The sequence below is a fragment of the Etheostoma cragini genome, chromosome 14, assembly GCF_013103735.1.
Source record: "Etheostoma cragini isolate CJK2018 chromosome 14, CSU_Ecrag_1.0, whole genome shotgun sequence".
NCBI lineage: Eukaryota > Metazoa > Chordata > Actinopteri > Perciformes > Percidae > Etheostoma > Etheostoma cragini.
The window spans coordinates 16,837,999-16,861,290 of NC_048420.1; the positions used below are offsets into that span (position 1 = coordinate 16,837,999).

General features: G+C 43.3%; 1 protein-coding gene across 2 annotated transcripts; it reads right to left on the reverse strand.

Moving 5' to 3' along the window:
- LOC117956996 (adhesion G protein-coupled receptor B1-like) lies at nt 1-22,931 on the reverse strand. 2 transcript variants are annotated; one of them, XM_034892485.1, is made up of 32 exons: nt 22,381-22,931; nt 18,487-19,305; nt 17,455-17,604; nt 17,259-17,357; nt 16,860-17,024; nt 16,412-16,576; nt 14,952-15,116; nt 14,680-14,844; nt 14,477-14,578; nt 14,257-14,363; nt 13,923-14,117; nt 13,716-13,784; nt 12,622-12,730; nt 11,951-12,094; nt 11,796-11,865; nt 11,479-11,581; nt 11,026-11,069; nt 8,955-9,081; nt 5,619-5,722; nt 5,396-5,498; nt 5,110-5,260; nt 4,910-4,979; nt 4,731-4,797; nt 4,538-4,623; nt 4,166-4,337; nt 3,954-4,049; nt 3,798-3,834; nt 2,988-3,610; nt 2,834-2,869; nt 2,609-2,713; nt 2,356-2,406; nt 1-2,122 (listed from the first exon to the last, which is right to left on the reverse strand). In XM_034892485.1, the coding sequence occupies exons 2-32, from the start codon at nt 19,187-19,189 to the stop codon at nt 1,925-1,927; spliced, it is 4,581 nt and encodes a 1,526-aa protein (XP_034748376.1). In that variant the 5' UTR covers nt 19,190-19,305; nt 22,381-22,931; the 3' UTR covers nt 1-1,924. The 2 variants fall into 2 exon arrangements, with proteins under 2 accessions (XP_034748376.1, XP_034748375.1); XM_034892484.1 differs by having other exon boundaries at nt 3,798-3,837; nt 22,381-22,929.
- Nucleotides 22,932-23,292: the final 361 nt, after the last annotated feature.

Below are 23,292 nucleotides of genomic sequence, written 5' to 3' on the forward strand. Positions count from 1 at the left end.
TAATATATTTGTGTTTTATTAGAAATGTCACATTCATTTTGTGCTCTGAAAACTGTACATTTACAGGAGGTAAAACAGAACATTAACAAAGTTGTGACAAGGAAATACAAATGGGTATTCAATACAAGTAACTTGAGGTATGATTTGGGCTGAGGAAAGGACATTTGAAGGGACATGGGATTTGGCTGGTAGTACATACTATTGAGTTACTGACAAGGTTATCAAAAACACACAGTTAGAGAAGACATGAGGTTCAACTACCCACCGCTTCAGAGCGGAGAGTAATAAGAGATATCCTGAAGCACAATTTTAGAGAGATCTATAAGCTATCATTCATTCTATATAATGTTGGATTTATAGAAGTACACTTATCTACCTGTCACAGAGAGCTCCAAATATGAAGTCGTGTGCTAACAAATCTCTAGTGAATAAATTCCTTGAATTACTAATACAGATTTGTTATACAATTTTCTCATAAAGCATCTATATGCTTTGTAAATAAGAGGAAGATGGTATAAAAGTGTTGAAACATTGGTTAGAAAAGATTCTGCCTAAATCATAATATCAGTCTTGCTTGAGCATCAAGCGCCCATCATATTGCACTATTTCACACTGATGGCTGAAAACACAAATGTGTTGAAGTCTCAAGGACCTGGCGCTGCACTAGAAGTCATATCAGCGCCAGGAGCCTCTGCTCGGTCCAAGAGTCCTGCAAGGCTGAGAAACCAAAGGGCGATGATGAAAGGTCCCGCTGACCCCTTGAATCCACATGTACGACATGGAAGAGCCTGCATCCTCCCAACTCCTCACATTTCCACCCAGCATTTTTCCAGAGTGCACTGCTCTTCCTGTGTGAGAGTCTGTGTTCATCCTGGTGCCGGTGTTTTGGTATTGAAGCAGAATGTTGGAAAACCAGGACATTTGGGGTAACTAACCACCTCTATCACCACTCAGTATGTTTGTCCCGATGCAGTCCATATGGGCTCACACCACATTAAAGATGCATTGAATCTTTTCTTTTGGAGCCTAATGTTGTTGGTCACAGCACAAAAACAATAAAACTTGTGCCTGAGAGTCATGAGGGGGATGGAAAATCTAAATATAGGCTATAAACCCAATAATGACAATAATAATGATAATCATAACACTGACAATAATCATTGGAATAATAATAAGCATGGAAACAACAGCAGCGAGAAGGTCTATCAGTATGATAAAGCCTGCTCTCCAGTAGAGACGTTATATTCTCTGTACAGAGAGTCTCAAGGAAGAGTCTCATTTTAGGCAGTTTGAAGCAGTTCCGTGTGTGAAGCAGTACAAACAAACACATACATAGAGAAAATAAACTAACCCATGGCACTAAAACAAAATGTGTGTGCCCATCTAAGTGCAGAGTGTTGGACTCCAAGCCTTTTATGGTCTATTATGCTCTCGTGCCCTGTCCTACTTTGTCCGAGAAGCAGGGAGGACATACCACGTTGAATATCTCATTTTTCTCCAAAGTTGAGTTGATGGAAAAAAGAAGCACAGATATGTCGACCACATCTTCTGAACCCAGGCTGAAGAGTTCAGGAAACTCCCAGTGAAGTGTTAATTGAACCATAGTCAGTCCTGGTCCCCACTGTGGTCACCACTGACTGCTCCATTAACCCTTTGGACCTTCAGAGCCCTCTGACACCCGATGCTTTAAGTCCTAACGGAGAAGCTACATTAAACATCCCATCACCACCACCACATCCACTCCTCACATCACTCTCCTTCTTCCTGCTCTGGTTGAAGGTTTGAAGACATTGATTCTGGGACCTACATTCTCACTTTCTCCCATACTTGGTTTCCTCTATTCTATCCATACAGGATCCCATTCCCAAACCAAAAAGGTGAACAAGGTGAAATCAGGTGGCTGCTCAGGCCCCCATCCTCCCCCTCAGACCTCTGTCTGCAGGTCGATGATGTCCTGCCCCACAAGAGGGATGGTGGTTCCGGCCTTCTCCCACTCCACAGAGTGCAGCTCCAGAGGAGAGGCAGCTAGGGGCTCCAGATCTTTACGCACCCATGCAGGGGGTGATTGCTGAATTCCCCGGACTCCCTCCCATGGCCTTTCCAGAGGTCCTTGCTGTTTGTCCTGTTAAGGTACAAAGAGGAGGGACATTAACACTGGTGTCACCCATCAGCACAGAGTAAATTCCTGATTTATTCAAAATGAAATGAGCTTCATTACATCAGGGGTGATTTTCTAATAATGAAAGTCATGTTTGGGGAAATTATTTCTCCTTGAGGACAGTGTAATATCTGATTGTGTGTCTGGTTTATAGGCAGTACAAATTTGAGATTGTGAGTTTGTATATAAACACTCACACTGTGGTTCGTTTTGTCACTTCCTCCTGAAGACACACTCCATCTCACAGACTGGAAGAAGGAAGGAAGAAAGTACATCCTTAATCAAATGACCTCAAAGTAATGACAACCATAGTTTAATAAACAAATCACTGGTTGTTTTAGCAGGTCATTATTATGTCCTAGAATCCCTTTTAACATAGGCTGCCTCTGTTATGTTTCCCATGATTGAATGTCTATGGAAATGGATGACAATCATAATATCATATTTTACCTTGCTGTCAGAAGCAGGCGACTCCCTTTCTTTCTCAGCATGATGTAGCTTCCTGTTTAGGTCCTGGAACATGTTCTGGTGGCGCTTCTTTGTGTGCATTATTTTCTAGAGAAGACAGAAAACAACATTTTACTCTCAAATGATTTAGTGTATGCTAGAATGCATTTAACATTTATTGCATCTAATTGTTATGTTTTCAAAAGCCAGAATCCAAACAATATTTACCTCAAAGTCCAACTCAGCATAACGGGATTTCTGTCTCTGCAAAGAAAAAGAAAGGACGTTGGTTTAGTTTCCAATACATATTAGAAACATTGCACAAGAATGCATGAAACAACTATTCTGCAAGAGGTCATAGATTCCGTCCGTCTCTGCTTACCTCCAAGGAGCTCATGGACAGTGTGGAGATGGTCTCACTCTTAGACATCATGGAGTTCATGGATTCAAAGGTGTTCTCCAGGCTGCTATGGGTGATGTGAGACTCACTGGACATGTTGTGGATGTTCTGAATGGGCGAGTCTCTCTCTGAGTACGACACGCTGACCTGGTCCAATGGGATCGACTTGATGCCGAAGGCAGCCTGAGGCTCAGCAAAGGGCCCGCTGAGGTGCATGAGCCTGGCCTGTGGCAGCTGCTCCACACTTATGTTGTATTTTGTGGGGTCATCCTTAGGCTTAGACCTCAGTGTAGAGGTAGTGTTGGGCAGGAGGACGTAACTGCTGCCGTCGGAAATGCTCCCCTCAGCCTGAGCCCGAGCAAGATCGGCGTCCAGCTGCTTGAAGAGTTCCCCCTCGCAGACGTACACTGGTTTACCGCAGGTTGGGTCAACTCCTCCAGTCAGACGGCTCTTCTCTCTTTTCAGGGTGAGGGTGTGGCTGGAATATTCGGGAACTGCCTGCATGTGGCTCTTACTGGGGTTAGACGGCAGGGTGTGGAAGTTGGGGCCCATGGGAAGAGGCAGCTGAGGAGGAGGCATCTTCTCCTCAGAGGAGCTCTTCATACCTTTTAAGAAAAATAGTAAGAGAGAGTTAAGGAAAACAATGATGAACCATGCTACATCTGAAAAAAATTGTTCAATAAATATGTTCTCTTTTTATGCATTAGTGCAAGTGGAAGGCTCACAGAAATTTAAATGGAATTGGAAAATGGTTAAGAGTAGGAGGAAAAAGCTGATGTAAAAGGGGCTTACCTTGTCTGCTTGAATCTCCATCTTTTTCGTTATCAGACTGCTGATAAAAGAATAAGAAATATTCTATCAGTGCTTAATGTATGCACATATTCAGTTAGGGATAAAAAGCAAGAGGCACTCAAGACATTAAAAAAGGCAATAAGCCAAGAAATGTACCATATGCTGGGTGTGGCCATTGTGATGGGAACTGCCAGAGTCTCCATTGCCGTCGTCCTTGTGGTCGACTACTCTGCACTTTACAGCTTCTTGAACCTAATGGATAGAGTGGAAAAACTTCAGAAAATTGCATTCAAACCACCGCGTGTGTAACCTGACTTCTTTTTTATTTCCTTCCTGTTACATAATTTCATCTAAATATCTTTCCTTACCTCTCTACGCAGGATGCAGTGAACCATGACAATAATGAAACCCTCCAGAGAGTCAAAGACGGCAAAGAGGATCTGGAAGAGGGCGGAGCGGCGGTCAGTGATAGCCAGGACTGCAGACATCCAAGTGAGTGCCAAGAGGGGCAGAACCACGCAGGAGCTCCACAGTGATGCTCTGCAGGGTGAGACAACAACAGATTAGAATTACACAGGCTGCATTGGACTTCTGTTTCTCTACTGGCAGAGCTCTATTCCTTCCTTTTGGTTTAATTATGAGGTTTGATATCAAAGTACATCATCAATATACCTGTAATGGCATTGATGAGGGTGATAAGCACAATACTCTGGTGCACAGAGAAGATCAATAAGACCTACCCGGCTCTCTCCTTCAGCTTCACATCGGTGATTCCGTCCTTGGATACCAGCTTGTTGAAGACCAGAATACCAATGACCATGTTCACCTGTTAGCAAGAAAGAAAATGGATGAGACAATGTTATAATAGGTAATTCATTTTCAAACAAACGTATGTATTGTGATGGATTGGGATGTCCAAGTTAGAATACGTACCAAAACAACAGCCGCAGCAGGGCCAACAAAGGAGTAGAGGAGTCCACCCTCAAGAGACAGCCAGCAGCTAGAAAAGAGAAGAAGGAAGAATATTAATGCTTGAGCAAAGGGAAGAGCTTTTCAGAATAAACGCAGAGAAAAGAGAAAGCCCAAAAGTGTCAGGTTGAAACTTGACTTACTAGTTGACGGTTCCGTATCCTTTAGCTTTCGTGAACCCCACAGACACAGCCACCACCAGTGCAGGAAGGCCTGAAAGATAGAAAATGCCCAAAAGGGAAGGGGGAAGAGTTACAGCCTGAGAAGATAATAACACAATAGTGACAATAGTGATGCAACAAAGGTGGAAAAAATATATGACCATCAGGACAAGTGCTCTTACCCCAGCCTAAGCACAAGAAGCGCTTGCGGATAATGCGGTTGCGCAGACGACCAGTGACAGCCATGTAGGACTGCCAAGCTTCTGTCAGCACCCAGCAAAAAGAGGAGAGGAAAAAGAAGTGCAGGAGAGCAGCTACGAGAGTACACACCACCTGGAGGAGCCCAGAAGGAAGGAGAGATAGAGAAGAAAGATGAGAAATCTGTGTCATTGGCGCTGCTACTTCCAAAATTCCCAAAGAAGTGAGTTTCAGAGAGGTTTAAAAGAGAGGCTAGAAAGATCGCCTTACCTTGTTGCGAGCCTGAGTTTGTCCGATGAGAATGAGGGCATTGGAGCATATAATGGAGAGGCAGAAGTTGATCAGGATAACAGAGCGCTCGGAACGGATGTACCTGGAGTTTTGAAAAGGAAAAAGAGTTTAGGGATAAGTAGGTAGAGGAGAGAGAAACCAGAGCACACAGCACGTAATGTTAGAGGCTGAAATCTCGGACTTTGCTGGTAGGGTTACTTACTTCCACACGGAGACGTAGATGATAATGAGGAGCAGCAGCGTGAGAGAGGAAACCCCACAGCCAACAATGAGAGTCACGGACGGGAGCAGTGTCTTGTCCATGATCTACAGAGAGGAGAGAAGACCAAACATGCCGCTTAGAGCTCATTACAAACACACATTCATGCAGAGAGAAAACCAGCAGTGGGATCCAGACGTGCACGCGCACACACTAGCTACGCCTCTGGGTGTGCACTATCTGGCAGAGCAGACAGCTCCCTGTAGGCAAACAGTTGAATGGCACAATCAGGCCACGGATGAGGCAAGGTGACCCCAAGGTGAACATGTCAGAAAGATGGAGCGGAAAACTAAACAAATGGTCGGGTTCACTGCGTTTCTCCAGTGAGCTTTTGAGTCAGCAAATGAGGCGAGGAGGATACTGCACAAATAGCCCTCTCTACTAAGCAAAGACGGGGTTGTTGAAGTCCCAGAGGCAGTTCAGGGGGGTTGCTGTGTTCAGTCATTAGTTTGAACTGTTACAAGCAACCTTATAATCATTGACAGACATCCTTAGATTTTTTTTCTCTCCCCTTTAAAGGTGTTTTTGCATTTTCTCGCTATTGTGCCAACCGGCAGCTCCTTGCTCATCCCTGCAGAAGTGAACAGGTGGACAATTATCACCTGTGCATTAATCTGCCATCACCTGCCCTTCTGATCTCTGATAGTAGTTTAGCACCTGCCACTGGCGATGACCGCCCCATGTTTCAAACAGCCCTGGCACCGAACCTCTGGTGGAGGAAACAGAGGAGGGATTGTCTTTTGTCCGTCTTCCCTGCTGGAAGGCCGACGGTCACACACAAATCTCAGCTCCTTAAGACTTTGCTGCCCGGCTAACACACCTACAAAAGCCCCAGCAGCTAATTATGTGGTTTCACTGCGTCCGTAATCCCTATCTACGGTTTTGAGTTAATCTAACACCTCTGATCAAGTTGTCATCACCATAAAATGTGTGACCTGACGGAAAATTGTTCGGGCTAAGGATAAAGACACCGCTATTGACAAATGATGTGATCACATTTTTGATAATGTTTGATGGAGAAAAAGGCAACAAAGGGCTAAGTGGATTCAAAAGGTGAGTGAGAAAATGTCCTGAGATATAATAAATCTGCAGGTATCAAATTAGCACTGACAGAGGGGAAAGAAATAGACACCGCTTTGGCCTTCATTTGAATTATAATGGCCATAAATCCTTCTATTGTTAGCGTATATAAAGCATGGCATCTACTACGTTTGCCAGTGTTGATAGGGAATTTAAATACAATACTGAGCGTTGAAGGATTGTTTCTCTGGAATGGAAGTTTTTTTAAATATGTAAGCATAGTTGGTGTAGTCCGGCCTACGGCAGGCAAAGGCAATTTTGGTGTGGAAAATTTATTTAAAAATCTAATCTAAATACATCGGAAGCATTTCAAAACCAATAGCAGATAGCAGAGGGGTGAGCTGGCTTTTTGCTTCAGCCTTTACACAATCTGGGGAGAGAAAAAATATCAAGGGCAATACAGTATGTTCTGTTCCCTCTCCTCCCAATCTCTATATCTGGGTTGATGCTTGCACCATGGGCCTCTGAGTGAAATCCAGACAGCCAGTATGACCTAAATATGATGCTTGTCTTCTGCCCGCCCTTGACCGAATCACATGTTCTCATTTTGAACAATAGGAGAGCAGCCAAAGGAAGACAAATGTGCAGAGAAATCTTTAACTAACACAGTTTGTCTGCAGTTTTTTTTTTTTTTTTTTTTTTTAAATATTGATTAATCAGTGGTCAAGGGCATCTGCTGTACTAACTGTTTGGGCTGCTCCCTCTGGACCATTATGCTTCCAACACACATGATGCTACAGGACTAATGAAATCAGACCATATCGAATGAGCGCTAACACACTGCAGTATGTTTTTTTTTTTTTACATCTCTCTCTGCCTCTCGCCTCTGTTTCTCATATGGCTCACAGGAAGACGTTATTGAAAATGTCCACAGCACACATCAAAGGATGGCTGGAGAGGCGGGCGGGGGGAGAGAGGCGGAACCATCAATGCATGACCAGACATCTGTTTCTCATTGGTCCCCCTCTCTGGCATTTTTCAGGTTAGCTTCTGTGGCTGAAGAGTAAGGAGGAGGAGGAGGAGCAAGAGGATGAAGGTGGATGTAATCGAGAATTCAGAGATAGTGGTAGACTGGAATGATTGGTGCAGATGCCGTTTTACTGTTGCAGAAGGTTGAAAGGAGGGGTATGTGCAGCCTATAAGAACTAAGGGAGGCACTGTTCAGACTGGCAACAGCAAGACAAATCAAATCTAGCGTGTAAACAACAGGTTGGGGGGAAAGAACAAAGAGGACTCTGAAGGGGCTTAGCAGCACAAAAACACTGCAGTGTAAATTCATTAGCTGTTTTACCACTCACTGCACTCTAAATAAAAGGAGGAAATAAAAAAAGCACATTTAAAATGTACATTTCCTCAAACTAGTAGACATCTGTTGTTTTGTTTTTGCGTGTGCAGCAGTAAGATGCACAAAAAAATTCCTGTGTCCTGGGGGGCTGTTCAGAGAAGAGATGAGGTGTGTGTGTTTTTTCTCCTCAGCATCTCGGTTATCAGAAAGCACACAGGCCGAGTTTGCGCTGCAGAAGCCGTTGCCACGGCAACTGGAGAACGAGCAGCTCTAGAGGCAACACAGTCCAAGGGGGGAAATTACACATTGTCTTTGCGCATGATATACAGCGATGCGTAACGACAGATATCGGTAATTAAAGCATCCGGTGCACACAAGTTCCCTTGCACTAATTCAGTTTACTAGTCTTAAAAAAATAGAAATCAAATGCAAAGACAGATTGCACAATATCAAAAAAATATCATTTTGAGTGATTAACGTAAAAATTGGTGATCGATGTTTCATATTTTTCATGCAAGCAACTCATGTAAGCTATTTCCCATAGGTGCGTAATATTTATTCAGTCGATTATGCAGCTGATTGCAAGCAAATTAGCATCAATTAACGCGCTCGTGCAAAACATGCCAATGTATAATTGATCATGTTTTAAAACCTTAATGCAATTCCTGCATATCAACATGTTGCTCAGTTATCCCCCCCCCCCTCAATATAAACAGCAAGGCTGTAATTTCTTCGATCAGCGGCACCTGCACGGAGACAAAGAGGTGCTGGCAGGCAGCGCTACAGCAAACCGCTCGAAAACAACAAGTAGGCTATACGTAGGCTTCAAGCTGCTCCGCATTCACACACAAAACATTCAAGACAAATATATGACAAAATAACTAGAACACATTGTTAAAAGACAGAAGACTTACCGAGTCGAAGTTGACGCGCGCTAAAATGGCGAAGGTGGAGAGGCTGTCACACACGCATTTGGTTCTGAATGAATGAACAGGGACGGCTCTGCAGCTCCGAGCAGACCAAGACCCAAGCAGAGAGGAACTGCACAGGGAAGGAGAGGGAAAGGACGGGTTAGGAGAGGAGAGATCTGACAAATCTCCTATGTGACTGCCTTTTGATGACATTTCTTCTCATATATATATATATACACATTCTACTTATGGGCCATCAGGATTGGATGTTAAATAGCCCAATGCAGAAAAATACAGATTTTTTTTTACATTTTATATAATTTTAAATACTGAAATATTTGTTATCCAGTTTGAGGAAAATAAATATTATTTCATATAACATGACGTGTTCAGTTGCATCTCAGGAAGGCTTTAATGATGGCTTTTCACATTTTGATTACTAGCCATCTGTGCCATGATTAATGATGATAGGCCTTCATAAATCTCATTATTAGCATTATCTGTATGATTTCTTGTTATGGGCAATCTTTCCTCAGCAGACATGACATTATTGGCAACACTTGCCCAGTGCACTTGGGGACAAAGGACAATGTGTTCCCTCTTTTGAAAAAGAAGGAGGGGAATGTGAAGACAATCTGAATTATGATTTCCATATGTTTTCCATAGTGAGGCAATCTACACTCCAACTGATTGTATTAATGCAATCTAAAACTAAAACAAAGGGAATTTCGACATAATAAATGTACAATATCTGTCACAATTTTTCTCATTCAGCCTGATTGGACAAAAAATTGATAAATTACTTTACAAGCAGGGGGTGAAATCAATAATGAGTGACTTGTTGAGGCCATCTTTTAAATGAGATGCACTTATAGTCTGATGACAAATCAGCTTCTACAAATCCCTGAATCTACAACATTTTGTTCAGAACTTGTACTGAGATCTGCCTTTTTGTGTAAGTGGAATTAGCAGCAGATGCCACAGAGCACGGAGGAGGTTAGGCAATGAGAAGCACCCTCGGGCTCTGACTGACTGGTGAATACAGAGGGGCATCATAGCCTGCAGGTTCCGCCTGGTGCAGAGTGTCATGGGCACTCAGCTGCAGGGCAAACTCATTATGGCAGTTAACTGAAATGGCATCTAAGCAGGCTTGGCTGCACAGTTTAATGCGAGTTATGTTTGAGTTGTCATATCATGCAGATGCGGTAAATGTTGCATCACTGGTGGAGGAGCTAATGGAGCACTTCCTGTGATCAGACACATGCAGCTCTGTAAACAAGCACTGACCCCAAACTCTGCCATCAGCCAGAGCTTCCTCTTCTGCCATTCCCCCCTTCTCCATCCTCCAATAAATCACATCCTCCATCAAAACTGAATCTAATTTGACTAGATGCACATTGCCCTCCTTCCGAAAGTAGAAGAGTTGATTCGATTTTCTTCTTTGATTAATTTTTGTTTTTGTTTTTGCTTATGCTTTGACTCTGATTGTTGTGTGAAAAGGTGTTGGGGGTATTTGTGTGCGAGATGGGTTGAGCTGCCATTGTCTTTAGATTGACACTCTGCGCTGTGACCTATAGAGACGCTGCAATGAGTTTACTTACTGATGTATGTATTAAGGTTGGAAGTAATGCCTGTGTATTTTTCTTTTCTCAGGATGTGGTTCATTTAAAGCGATGCAGGAGACTGCATGATCAATGTTTCTCAACTAGAACCACTGCTCATCACTGAAGTTGTCATGTCTGTGTGTTATGCAATTAAGTATGTTAGACAGCTAAGGGAGGCCTGGCCCTTGCTCGCAGGGATGGGTCAACATGCTTTGTCCTCCTTGTTGGAAATGATTGACATGAAAAATTGATAAAACGTTTTTGCTCTCTTTCCAGTGAATGTAGATTGGGGGGTATATATGTTCATACGCAGTGACAGATGAAGCATGACTGAAAGGACGTTGGCTACAAGCTAGGAGATAAACAACAACAAGCGCCAGTGCGACTTACAAGGCCATCCAGGACAAGATATAGAAGTGAGAGTGACAGACGCACATTTATGAAGAAAAACAACTGTGGTCAACACTTACGTTTCGCTTTCGTCCCATGAGAGGCATGTCTCATTCATGGTGCCCTGCAAAAAAGAGGCAGATGGAGATGTCAGTGTGAGGAGTCTCTGCAGAAAAAAGTAGGTTGTGTAGGCTGTGATGCCGTACTTTAAACGTGTGAGATGCAACAGCTTGCTGCCAGCCACCTGCCCACATGTCTTGCCACCCTGCACCATAATACAGGCACAGAACTAAAAACAGCTCAGCTGCAGGGACTAATTACTGTGCATGATTTCTCATCATCATCCACTGACCGTTTGGTTCAGCTGTGATCTTTGCTTGGTTTCAACCGACACAAGTATACGTAAAAGTCACAGTGTCACTGCAAATGTCACTGCAAATGTCAGGCTATGTGTGAGCAAAACACCCCAAGGGGGGGGGGGGTTGAAATTTTTCGTAAGTCTCCATTTAATTGGGTAACCATTAGGGACTTACATTGTGGAGGTGGGGGAACTCAATCTCAACGGGGGAGGACAGGAGAGCCGGGGTTGGCTTGACAATCACTGTCACCACCTTGGAGTTGAGGAGGGTAGTGTTGCTGTGGAGAAAGAGAAAATTGTCAGTGTCGTTCATATAAGACATTAAAGTTAAATAAATATGGTCAAGATTTGGCATGATGCTTTACAACAAAATTGTAAGTGAGAACGTCAAGATAAATTAATTAGTAGGGATTGAGGCGCCATCTGGTGGCAAACAATATTACTTCATGGAAGGCTGGTTACAGACATGTAAAAGCGATGAAATTGTATTACCTCTGGAAGGACAGAATAGAGGCAAGGTTTCTGTAGAGGACGATGCCGGTCACAAAAGCATCGTTGCCATCTGGAAAGAACAAAATGCCTGCTTAGACTCAAATTCATTCATATTATTTCATGGTTGGTAGAAAAGGATGTCTGTTTGATCTTACCAGACTGTTCAATGGACAGTGCATCACGGGATACTGTGATCTTCTCCTCAGCGGTCCTGACCCAGTCCAGCATGCCCCTCCACCCCTTCACAGGGAAGGTGAAGTTGGAGTTTGTTGTTGTCGGGCGCTTGTGGATGCTCAGCACTGAGAAGGACAGAGATTGAGAGACAGGGGCTTTGTTAGTGAACAGCACTCAGAGGTCACAGTTCCTATGTACAATGTGTTGGTTGAAGAATCATCTAATGCCAAGGACATGTTGTTCTCATGCGTCATGTATGTCCGAGTGGAGTAGTCATTCTTCACTAAATCCTGCGAGAATGTCACATTCACTGACTCCAACAAGTGACACAAGTCACAGAAAGTGACTCAGTGTGAAATTTACAGTTATTTACAGTATTTGATAGATTGATAAAGTTTGTATAAAGCCTTTTTAAATTTGTGTATTTATGTAAAATATGTGTGCTATGCCAAATACACTTGCGCGACATCTTTGGAGGGTACAAGTAATTTGGAATAAACTGGAAGTGATAACTGATGCATTCTGCTGTTGCTTATATAGACTCAGATTCACAAGAAAAATTAAGATTGATACACTCTCTGGCTATAGAGAGGACAAATCATCCGGATTAGACATGAGCAGAGAGCAGCTGGATAGGGAAATTAGGGCTCACCTAAATTCTCTGTGACTTCATAAATGTCCTGAAAGCCACTCATTTGCATACCGATCATGTTCACAAAGTCCTCAACAAGGTGGAGGAACTCCTTAATGCTGGCACCCATCTGGATAAAAAAAACAAATGGAAGAGAAAGAGAGGAAGAGTTAGAACAGGAGAAAATAGAACAATAAGACAAGGACCTATATGGACATATTGACGTTATATGCAATTTAAACAATTAGTCTAATTGAACACTTAAGCTAGGCTGTTTACTGATCACATGCCCATATCTAGATTTCCTTTTATTGTGTCAGTCCAGCTACTTATGCTTTTTTCAGAGCACCTCTGCAGTGAAGAGAAAAAAAGAAAGAACCCCATAGCTTGCTGCTATGAAAAAAACACCACACTGCTTGCTGCTATGAAATAACCTCAGAACTTCCTTAAGGCCATAAATGGGCAGGCTGTTGATTCATACTCAGGTTTTTCTGTCCTCTCCCTCTCACTCGGTGGAAGGGAGGGCTGCCTGCGTGTCTCTGACGCAGAACTGAAGCGATGTGGGCGCAAGGTGTATGGGATGTACTGTCTGTGTCCCCTTACAACCAGCATTGGTATGTGGAATGCCATAGAGACACAGATTGCAAAGTGGGCGTAGTGATTATCCCTGAATCAATCTCTCTCTCTCTCCCTCTCCCTCTCCCTCTCTCGTCACCTTGAAGTGTTCGCTTATACTTGTCGCAGTGGCCTTGGTGATTCACAATCCAGTTTTTAATTTGTGAGTTTACCCTCTGTATTGGGAGTCTTTTGTTTGTCTAACTTTTCTACGCTTATTTTATTCAGGGAACTCCATTAGTAGAAACTATTTCTTCACTCACTTTAGCAGGAACACTGATTAGATTTGAATTAAGTACATCAACAAGTTGTCAGAGCAGTCACATTTCTGTTAAGTATGGTGTAACTGTAACTTGTGAACAAATCTAAAAAGAAATGCGGGTAGAACTAAATGATAAGTTATGCTTTAGATGTATGCTATTGCTGTGCTAGTATGCTTTTTTCACTGCTCATTTTCACTCTGGATCACTCACAAACGCACACACACTCTTATCACGTACCAGCTGTGCTTCTTCCCATTTGTCACGATGCTCCTCCTTCAGTAAGTTGCTGATTGTCTGGACGTAGTTCTGCAGATCATTAAATGGAGGCAGAGGTGTAAGAAGACACCAAATCCAGCTTAAGTAGAAACTATCTTTGCTTAGAGAAGCACACGTCTGAGAGTGTTACATTATATTATATTTTAATATACACATATTTCAGCTTACCTCGACATCAGCGTTGCTCAATCTCAGTCTGGTTCCCTTGTACAATTCAGTGGTGTTCTTCAAGATATCCATGACAGCCAAGAGGTCACCGCTGTACTGGGCCCCCTTATCAGAGGAGAATCTCAGGCGTGAAATCACCTCAGCGACCCCGTCCACGCTCTGCCCCATCTGCGCTTTGGAGTTGTAGTCCCTCGACTGTAGAAAAAGAGTTGAGAGATTAAACTAAAATCTTTGACATTCGCTGGTATGACTTTACTACTGGGAAATTAGACATATGAGGACACAGCAGATGAGGCATTTTGCATTTTAATTAGGGTAAAGTGTCAGGGCTTACCAGCATCTGAATGTTCTCATAGTTCTTGGAGACACACTTGATGTGAGTTGGGCTCTCCCAGGAGGCAAGACCTACAGCATCCAGGGTGCAGCGGCGCAGAAGCAGACCTGTTAATGAGAGAAAGTACATACTTGTATTTGGCATATTGGGGGATGATAAACACTCTAAAATTTCCAAGGAAAACAGACAAAGCATGTTGCTGTCCTGGCTGTCTTATTACCTGAGGCATCAGCAGGACAGGCCACAGCAGCCATGTCTCCAGCGGGAGTTTTCTTCCACACTACATCTCCGGTGTTCTGCTCAGGGCAGATCTCATGGGGCTCTATAAAGTTAAAAGGATAAGTAGAAGGATAAGTAATCTCTTTACTCAAGGAATGGTATTGCAGAGTGGCCAGCCTGATGCATTGTATTGTAGTCACTAACCAGGGCATCTCTTCTCATTGCAACGCTTCTGCTCTCCCTTTTCACCAGGGCAAGACTCTCCACCAAAGAAAGGCCCTTCACAGACTCTCTGTCTCTGCTGGATGCCTCCACCGCATGTCTTGCTGCAGCTGCCCCAAGAGCTCCACGCATGCCAGCGTCCATCAACTAAAGGCAAAGAATATTTCACTTCATGAACTCTTTGATATGCGCAATTTATTTATCCTTTATTTAGACAATGATTCTTGAATTTGTGAATTTAGTTTCTTATTTACCAGGACATTCTTTCAGGAAGCAGTTGAGTGACTCTTTCCAGCTGCCGTGGCACTCGGAGCCCCCGTAGGATGGCCCGTTGCACTCCCTTATTCTTTGCATGGTGCCGTTGGAGCAAGAAGCAGTGCATGCGCTCCAGGCAGACCACTCATTCCAGTGTCCGTCCACTAGAGGGTGGCAGAGGATACATAAGAGAGTTACAGCCAGCGCAAGGACAAGATGGACCCTCAGACCACAGGCATCACGGCACACTCACTGATGCTATTAACATTTCACTATTTAGCTATTAACATGAACTACTTTAGCTGAGTTTAAGTGAAACAGAAAGTTAGAGCTCAGATATGTGTCTTTCAAGCATGACTGTATGTGCCTCTTAACCTCTAAGATATACTGGCCTCAAAACTAAAATTAACTTCATGTCATTATGGACATTATGTGCATTGTTGAGTGAAATTAACTAAGAAGACCAAGACGCCTCTTTTTTATTCTTAGTGAAAAGCAATGCTACTCTAAAAACTTTATAATAGGTATTTTGAAATAAAGGGCATGGAAACATAAATGAGAAGGAATAATAATTGACCAAAGGAAAACATCAGATTAAATTGGTGTTGTAAAAACTTCTATCACTATTGCTAATTAAGGCTGCCTTGTAAAATAGCAAATTAGATGAAATAATAAGTGCATAGTCTTAATAACAAGTTAGATTGGTCAAAATACATTTTTCAATCTTGACAAAAGGGCTATTAAGTGTGATTCAATGTTCTAAGCCTTTCTATTTTGAATGAAAAATGTAATCATCTCTCAGTAATGACTTTGCTTACAGCTTATCCTCCCTTTCAGACATTAACAGTTCAGCTGTGGGTGATAGAAACATTGTTGATGATGGTAACACGCAATTGCAATAAGTTGGATAGATAGCGAAATCACTTTTTCTATGTTTGATAGATAATATTAACCACCAAACCTGGGGTGGAAAAAGTAGGAAAAACTAACTGTAAAAACTGCAGCTGTAAGTTCTTGCAAAGTCCCTTCAGCACACGAGTAGGTGGCAGAATAGTAAAGCTTCTAATATGTTGAGTGACCATGAAAAAAGCATGAGTCACCCACGTTTTTTCACTAAGCTGCTGACTAATGACCACAGAGGCTTTTATTCTGTCAATGCGTCAGATGTAATGTCAACCTGCCACAGCAGTTGCTGTTTGTGATGCTGTTTATGCCATTGAGTGGTTTAATTAGCTCTCAAGAAAGAATCAGTTAGTTAAGGGTCAAGTAACAAAGTCAGCTGTAAACATGGTAGTAAATTAACAAACTGGCATAGATTTGCAATAATAAATGTTAGGATGTTTTAGGTAATGTGATTTCATTATATATATATATATATATATATATATATATATATATAATTTTATGCATCATACTGTATATCATCAAGTCAGCAATAAGAAAAAATTGAAAGACTCACCTGGGCAGACAGCGATGTTGCAGAACTTGGTTTGTCTTGAAGGGCCGCGGCAAGGCTCTCCTCCATTCTGGGGCAGCTTGCATGTGCGAGTACGGTCACGATAGCCACGACCGCAAGTGGAAGAGCACAGGCTCCAGGGGGTCCACTCATCCCAAGCACCATCCACTACACATGGGAAACATAGAGGGATAATTTGATTTAGGAAGTTATAGTTTGTTTAAAACTTTTGAATTCACATGAGGTTTATCAGGCTGCACGTTACAGACATTCATTTAGTAAACTCTCCACTAGGTGGGGCAGTCAAGACACGGCACTAAATGCACAAATGTTGAGAGAGATTTAGTTGACATTGTTGACAAGCTCAGAATTGCCTCACTAACCTGGCGGCTTCTCTTTATCTACTATCTATCTATCTACCCCCTCCCAGAGAGAGGAACCAGGCACTCACCGGGGCAGACGGCTGTGTTGTTGCAGGGCCGGTTCTCACGCAGGGGTCCGGTGCACTGGTTGGTGAAGGAGGAAGTAGCACAGACGCGATTGCGGCTCTGCCAGCCCTCTCCACAGGTGACTGAACATGCACTCCAGGGGGACCACTCATCTGTCTTAGCATCTACTGTAGAAGAACACATGAATTAGAGGGTTAGCACACCAGGTCCTCAGCACTTGAAAATGTTAAGATTGTACTTTGCTGCACTCTGGTCCAGGTTTAGTTTCTATGGTTGCATGCAGATAATCACTTTTTTTGTTGTTGCAGTAAGCCATTCTTATCTGCAAAGTTTGCACTATGTATAAATAAATTACCCCCAACACATCACAATGTGTAGAACATCCATTAACAAGATCTCACCTGTTTGGGTTGCAACAACTCCAAGGTTCGAATCATCAGCATAGTCTCTCTTCAAACCAACGATGGCTCGCAGACCCTGGCTCCTGTTGCGTTCTTTGCCTAAGATAATTTGAAAATTGCACGATTATTGCATTGAATCAGAGCCACCTGCAGTCAAGTGCTCTAAACTTAATGACTAAATGACAAGTTGGCTTACCAATGCAGGGCTGAGGGTTGCAGGCCCGTCCTTCTTCAACTGTTCCCTCACACACGCTGTCCTCGGGCTGGCAGGCACGGCTGCGCACCTGGACTCCCCCACCGCATTCCTGGCTGCATACTGACCAGCGGCCCCAACCAGCCCAGCCTTCTGCAGGAAGAGATAACAAGAGGGGAGATATTCAGCAATGTTCGAAAATAATGTTGCTGCAAGAAATGAGTTGATGATGACATTAAGCATGTATGACTCAGCAAATATTTTCCTCTATAAATGTCAGAACAGGGGGTGAGTATAATTTGTTTTATATGCAGCAAATGAGCATGGCGATTCTTTGTGAGCCGAACCGAGCACTCAACTTGATGGATGTTGCATTGGAATGGTGATGGTTTGCTTTTAACCACTTGGGAAGAGCGGTGTGTTAGGGCTGACAGTTGGTTGCTATGACGACTACAAGTCCTGCTCTTCAATTTCCACTGCCGGCTCACTATGAGGTCGTTGTGCTCTTTTCTACCCCCCTCCAACCTAACACAAAACATCCCCTCCATTCCTCCCCAAACCCAGATGCCGTGCCACCTGACAGCCTGACTTAGACAAAATGAAGTATTGGTGATGTGTGCTGTTCAGTTAGTCTTGCCAATGAGTGCCTGAAGTTTTTCCCCAATTACTCTAACACCTTTGATTTACTTCTTATTACTTTGTGGCGGCCAAGTGCACATCCTCCGTCTGTACCCCTGCTCTACAGACATGGATCATTACCCGCAGCAGCTCCTAAGATGAGAACACAGAGATAGCTGGGCTGGAGATCCCCTGCGGAGCTGTGGGGTCCTGAAGAACATAATACCTCCCCATCTAGCCCAGTGGATGTCATTATAAAAGAACACAGCTAATACTGAGGCAATAACTATATGTTTTGTTCTTTTGAGGCAAGATGTTTAGATAAACCTCCTGAGATTTTGGTTTTCTTTCACTTTCTTTCACATTTTAAAAAGTTTAGTCTCAAGGTAAATTAAACCAAACATGTCATAAACTTACTGATAATCTCAGCATCATGTCCGTTGTCTCCGGGAACAGGAAGACATTTCTCAACGTAGACACCGCCTCTGTAGCAGCTTCCTGGCTTCCTCTTTGGGGCCTCCCAGCACTGGCAGGGTGTGTTCATGATGCCACAGGGATAATCATGGGTGCTACTGGACAGACATTTCTCCAGCCACTGGCACAGCATCTGGCAGGCAGGCATACTTGGGTTCCTCTTCCCCACGACCAGAAACTCAGCCTTGAACTCACTGACATCATCCTGTTCCTCCAACATCTCCACGCCGTTTTTTGCAGCCACCTTGCGGATCTGCAAGAACTGCTTGCTGGACTCTAGGTAGGTAACAGTGGTTGATGCGTCGCACAGCCTGACAACCTCGTCAAAGCTCTCCATGCCCAGATAGGTGCGGGAGGTCTCGATGAAGGAGTCAAACTGGAAGGTCTTGATCTGGCGTGGCACGCAGGAGTCGGTTGGCTTGGTAATTTTCATGTAGACGTTGTAGCGGCGAGGATCAGGGTTCTGCAGGGTCCAGGAGCATGGCGTGGAGTGCAGGGTGGTAGTAGAGGAGAATACACCAAAGAAGCGACTCTGCTCCAGGGTGGCACAGGTGGCGGAGGCTGGGCCGGAGGGAGTGCAGGAGGTCAATCCAAAGAAGAGCAGTACCAGGGCCACACAGGGGCCGGTAAGAGCCGACCACGCCATCGGGTTGGCTTAGATGGATGTGGTTCTTGTTTCTGTGGTTGCTGGTTTGACCAGGTTTTTTTCTTTGACTGCTTTGTTGCAAGTTACTGCACTTGTTTCAGATCTTTTGATGTTAACTATGAAACCGGGAAGAGGGGGAATGAAAAAGAGAAGAAAAATCTGTCAGATTGCTCCAGCATCTAAATAATCAGAACAAAATACCCCACATCAGTATGCAGTTTAAAAGGCATTCTCCAAATGAAATGATTTAAAAAAAAAAATAATATTCATGAGATGCATTTTAATTGGACCCATTGTCCAACTGATATTTATGCGTCAGGGATTTGACTCTGATCAGTATCATAGCATTTCGGGGCAGATTCAATGATCTAAAATGTCCAGTTCTTTGGGACATAATTGCTCCGGCACTGCAATTACAGTCCTTCACAGCAGGCTGGTATCTCTTTCCTCCCACACACTGCACTGCGAATTATGTGCGTCAGTCTGACGTCCATAGAAGCATTGCCCCTGGCAACCACAGACGCCTTTTAGTTCTGTTATTTATGCAATGCACTCCTACTATTAAGTGGTAAACAAGAGAAATGGTTACTCTGTGTGCATGTCAAAGTGTGCTTACACACCGTGCTGTGAAACATTGCATTTGGGATATTTCTTGCATTGCATACCAGAGCATAGAACAAAATAAATATGCATATAGAGTAAATAAATGACCCCTGCATTATAATACAAATGCATGCAAGGTAATGTAGATGCATCACTAAAATCTACTCAAATGATGCATTTTGATGTTACTCTGCAGAAGGGCTACATGCATTCAAATGAAGCATTTTCACTTGCAAACATGCTTTATGCAGACTTCATGTAATCTGACTTTGGCCAGTGATTAACCCTCTCTGGAGAATGAGTGCAGCGTCAATATCAAGGTCTCTGTACCAGACTGGAATAGCTGAAATAATGGCAGATGCTCCTTGGAGCATAGGCAAGATGAGGAAACATTGTTGCTCAGCAACATCTTTCACACACAGATTTAGGGCTATTGTTCTGCCTTCTTATGTCTTTCGTCTTATTATTATTTACTTTGTCACTGATTGTTAATGGAATAGACTGAGGGCATCATGATGTCTGTATGAAGAAAGAAGGCTTTTTTAGGCTTAGCTATAAATGCATGTTTTTCTTGTGTGTGACCAGCTGGTTAACAATAGAGAAGGGGCATTGCAGCGACACAGCAGTCCAATTGATGCCTACAGCGACTTTCACGTTTAGACGCACCTGCACTTTTCAGACTGATATGCATAATTACGGTCCTCACATCTCACCCTCCTTTTCCTGCCTCACTCTAACCCTCCCTCGCTCCTTCTCTCTGTGAGGAACACAGCAAAGACCTCTGCTTTGTGTAGGTGGGTGTCTCTCTCTCTCTCTCGCCCCCCAACAACCGGAAGCTCCATGAATGGGCATTTTATGAGGCACACAGTGAAAAGAAATAGGTCCAGCTGTCGTAGGAGAACTCTGTTTCTGTGTTGCTCTTTTCAATTCACATCTCTCACTTTTTCCTCCCTCCCAACCTTTCCATCCCTTTCTCTTGGTCGTCCATTTGCTGTCGTCAACAACATTTCTGCAAAGCAGGCGACCTAAAAAGTGGGCTGTGTTGCATGGAGACATGATTTATTTTTTGCAGATCAGTGTGAAAAAACGGTAAAGAGCTGCAAAATGACTATCAGCGACATGCTGTTTATGCTGCCGTGCTCAGTATTTGTAGTAGCCTGTCTCACTAGATACACAAGTCATATTAGGTGTAAGAGAACCAAGACTACGTTGTAAATAAGAACTATGCAGACATTTGATGAGATGTGACATTTTCAAAGGCTGCAGATGACTGTCTGCAGATGCAATTTGCATGAATGAACCAGAAAGCTGACCTGAGGTTAAAATGAATAAAGACAAATTACTATTTGTCTGATGCATTTGTATGATGCTTCACCTGTAAGGTGAATGCATCATATCCTCAATCATTGTAAATTGTGACAATTAAGTTTTTCTTTCAGAATGACTTATCCCTATTCAGTGATACCTCTTTACTTGATGTATGTGTATATATGTATGAGTGCAATCGATAGACATGTAACCACAATTTCCTGACCTCACACTTTTCTTTGCAAGGCTCTTTTTTGCTGAAGCAAACAACAGAAAAGCCGATTTTGTAGCCATTACAGGTCATCCTTCATCCACAAATTGTTCACGCTTACTCTTTTGCTGTGCCAGGTGCTGATACTTGCACATGAGAGCATTAAAATATGACCACTTCTTGGTAGCTTTGCTGCGAAATCCATGTGACAGCAAAAAACAACAAGCAGCAAAACCAAACAAATCACTGCAGATTGCTGACAACTCCCTGCATCTTGGGAGAATGTTTAAAGAATTGGTCTTTGTTCAGATTCACAAGGATGTTATGACAAAGGCATTTCAATGATTTGGTCACTTTTATGGTAAATTCTATGATGCTGGAGTATTTTCTTTTTTTAAAGGAAAGTGAAACAAGCAAAACACATGAAATCCTGTGTGTTGACTGATTGCTGTGCACATTTGTGAAAAAAAGCATCATCATTTGAAAGCAGATACCAGACCTGAAACTTTATGGATTTTCATTGTGCAGGTCTTAAATATATTGCAACATCGTCCACAACTCCACCCCAATCTATCATCATCTATATTATCTGAACGATACAAGAAAATCAGAAAGTTGTAGCCAGAAACCTGTTGCTACCGTCTAACTTTCTGCCGTTGAACTGTACTATCAGATCGTTCACGCCCAGCATCACAACTATAGTACTAAAGTGATGGTAGATAAGCGCCAATAGGGTGCTATGACTATCAATCAAAGCAAAACAATCTGGAAGGAAACAGACATTAAGGCGATCAGCTGCTTAAGTATGTGCAAACAGAAATGCAAGAGATGCACGTTGCTTTAGCAGAGGAGAAGCCGTCAAGAGTTTCAGCACCACGGACAGCGACAGACAAGTTGAAACAGACAAATCTGCCGAAACAAACTCAGAAGCAACATTCATACACACAACTCGTGACTTTATTACTTCCAATGTTCCGTTTATAAACACAACATATAAACCCGTTTTCACAAAAAACTGACATTTAAAGTTGATAGCTAAGTAATAAAAATACTTGTCGTCTTTCCTTACCTTGAAATCGTTTCTTGGAAGGCTTGTCAGTGGCTCTCTATCCGGTCGCTCCAGTGTGTTAGAGCAGGCTCGGGTAGCAGCTGCTGAGTGTGTACTCAAAAGTCTGACTCGACTCGAGTCTTCAGATCTGGACCAAACTTTTGCAGTGTTTGAAGCCGCTGAAAGGATGCGGCAGGTCCAAGCCTGACCCTAGACGGGCCGTCCCAAGTTTCAGTGCAGTCCACTCTCACAAGCAAAGAAAAAAAGTGACTCTAACCAAACTCCAAAGAGTTTACTACCAACTTTGTTTAGCTGCTATATCCAGAGAAACTGGTGTATAGCGGAGTGACAAATTGGTTGTATCGGAGCTCCAGCAGACAGTCCGTAAAACCAAACGTTGTGGTCTTGCTTGTCTTTTCTCTCTGAGCTCCAGGATAAATGTTGGTACTTCTACTCCCGGCTTCGGAGTCTTCTTGCTTGTGGTCTTTGCGCTGCAAGTGGGTCCAGTCTCAGTGAAGCTTGTGGCCTCCTCTTGCAGGTATATATCCAACCCCGCCCCCCCTGCTCCAAGTTGGAGTCAGTGCGTGGATGGCGTACTAAAGTGAATGAGACAGCACCAAGACGGAGGGGAGTGTGCGGGGGAGAAGTGTTTGTGTGTGCGCGCGCGTGTACGTGTGAGAGTGACTGTGTCAGCGCACAGAGGAGAGGAGGGAGGAACTTTGAATGTGAAAAGGGGAGGGATCTGTGCAAGGAGACAGAGACAAATGATAATGAACACCAAACTACGCAGATATCAACGTAGAGCCAAAGGTACCGGAAGGAGGATCAACGGAATCGGTGTGCACATGTAATGGATATTCATTGTGTGAACTGACATCTGAGATCCGTGGTTTGCGAACATTGAAAAGAAAGGTTTAGTTATAGCAACGTGCT

Coding starts and splice junctions, on each gene's coding strand:
- LOC117956996 (XM_034892484.1), bottom strand. CDS start 19,189: ATGGCGTGGTCGGCTCTTACCGGCCCCTGTGTGGCCCTGGTACTGCTC. Junction 17,358..17,454: donor CAACCCTCAGCCCTGCATTG/GTAAGCCAACTT, acceptor AAATTATCTTAG/GCAAAGAACGCAACAGGAGC. Junction 4,338..4,537: donor AAGCTGAAGGAGAGAGCCGG/GTAGGTCTTATT, acceptor CTCACCCTGCAG/AGCATCACTGTGGAGCTCCT.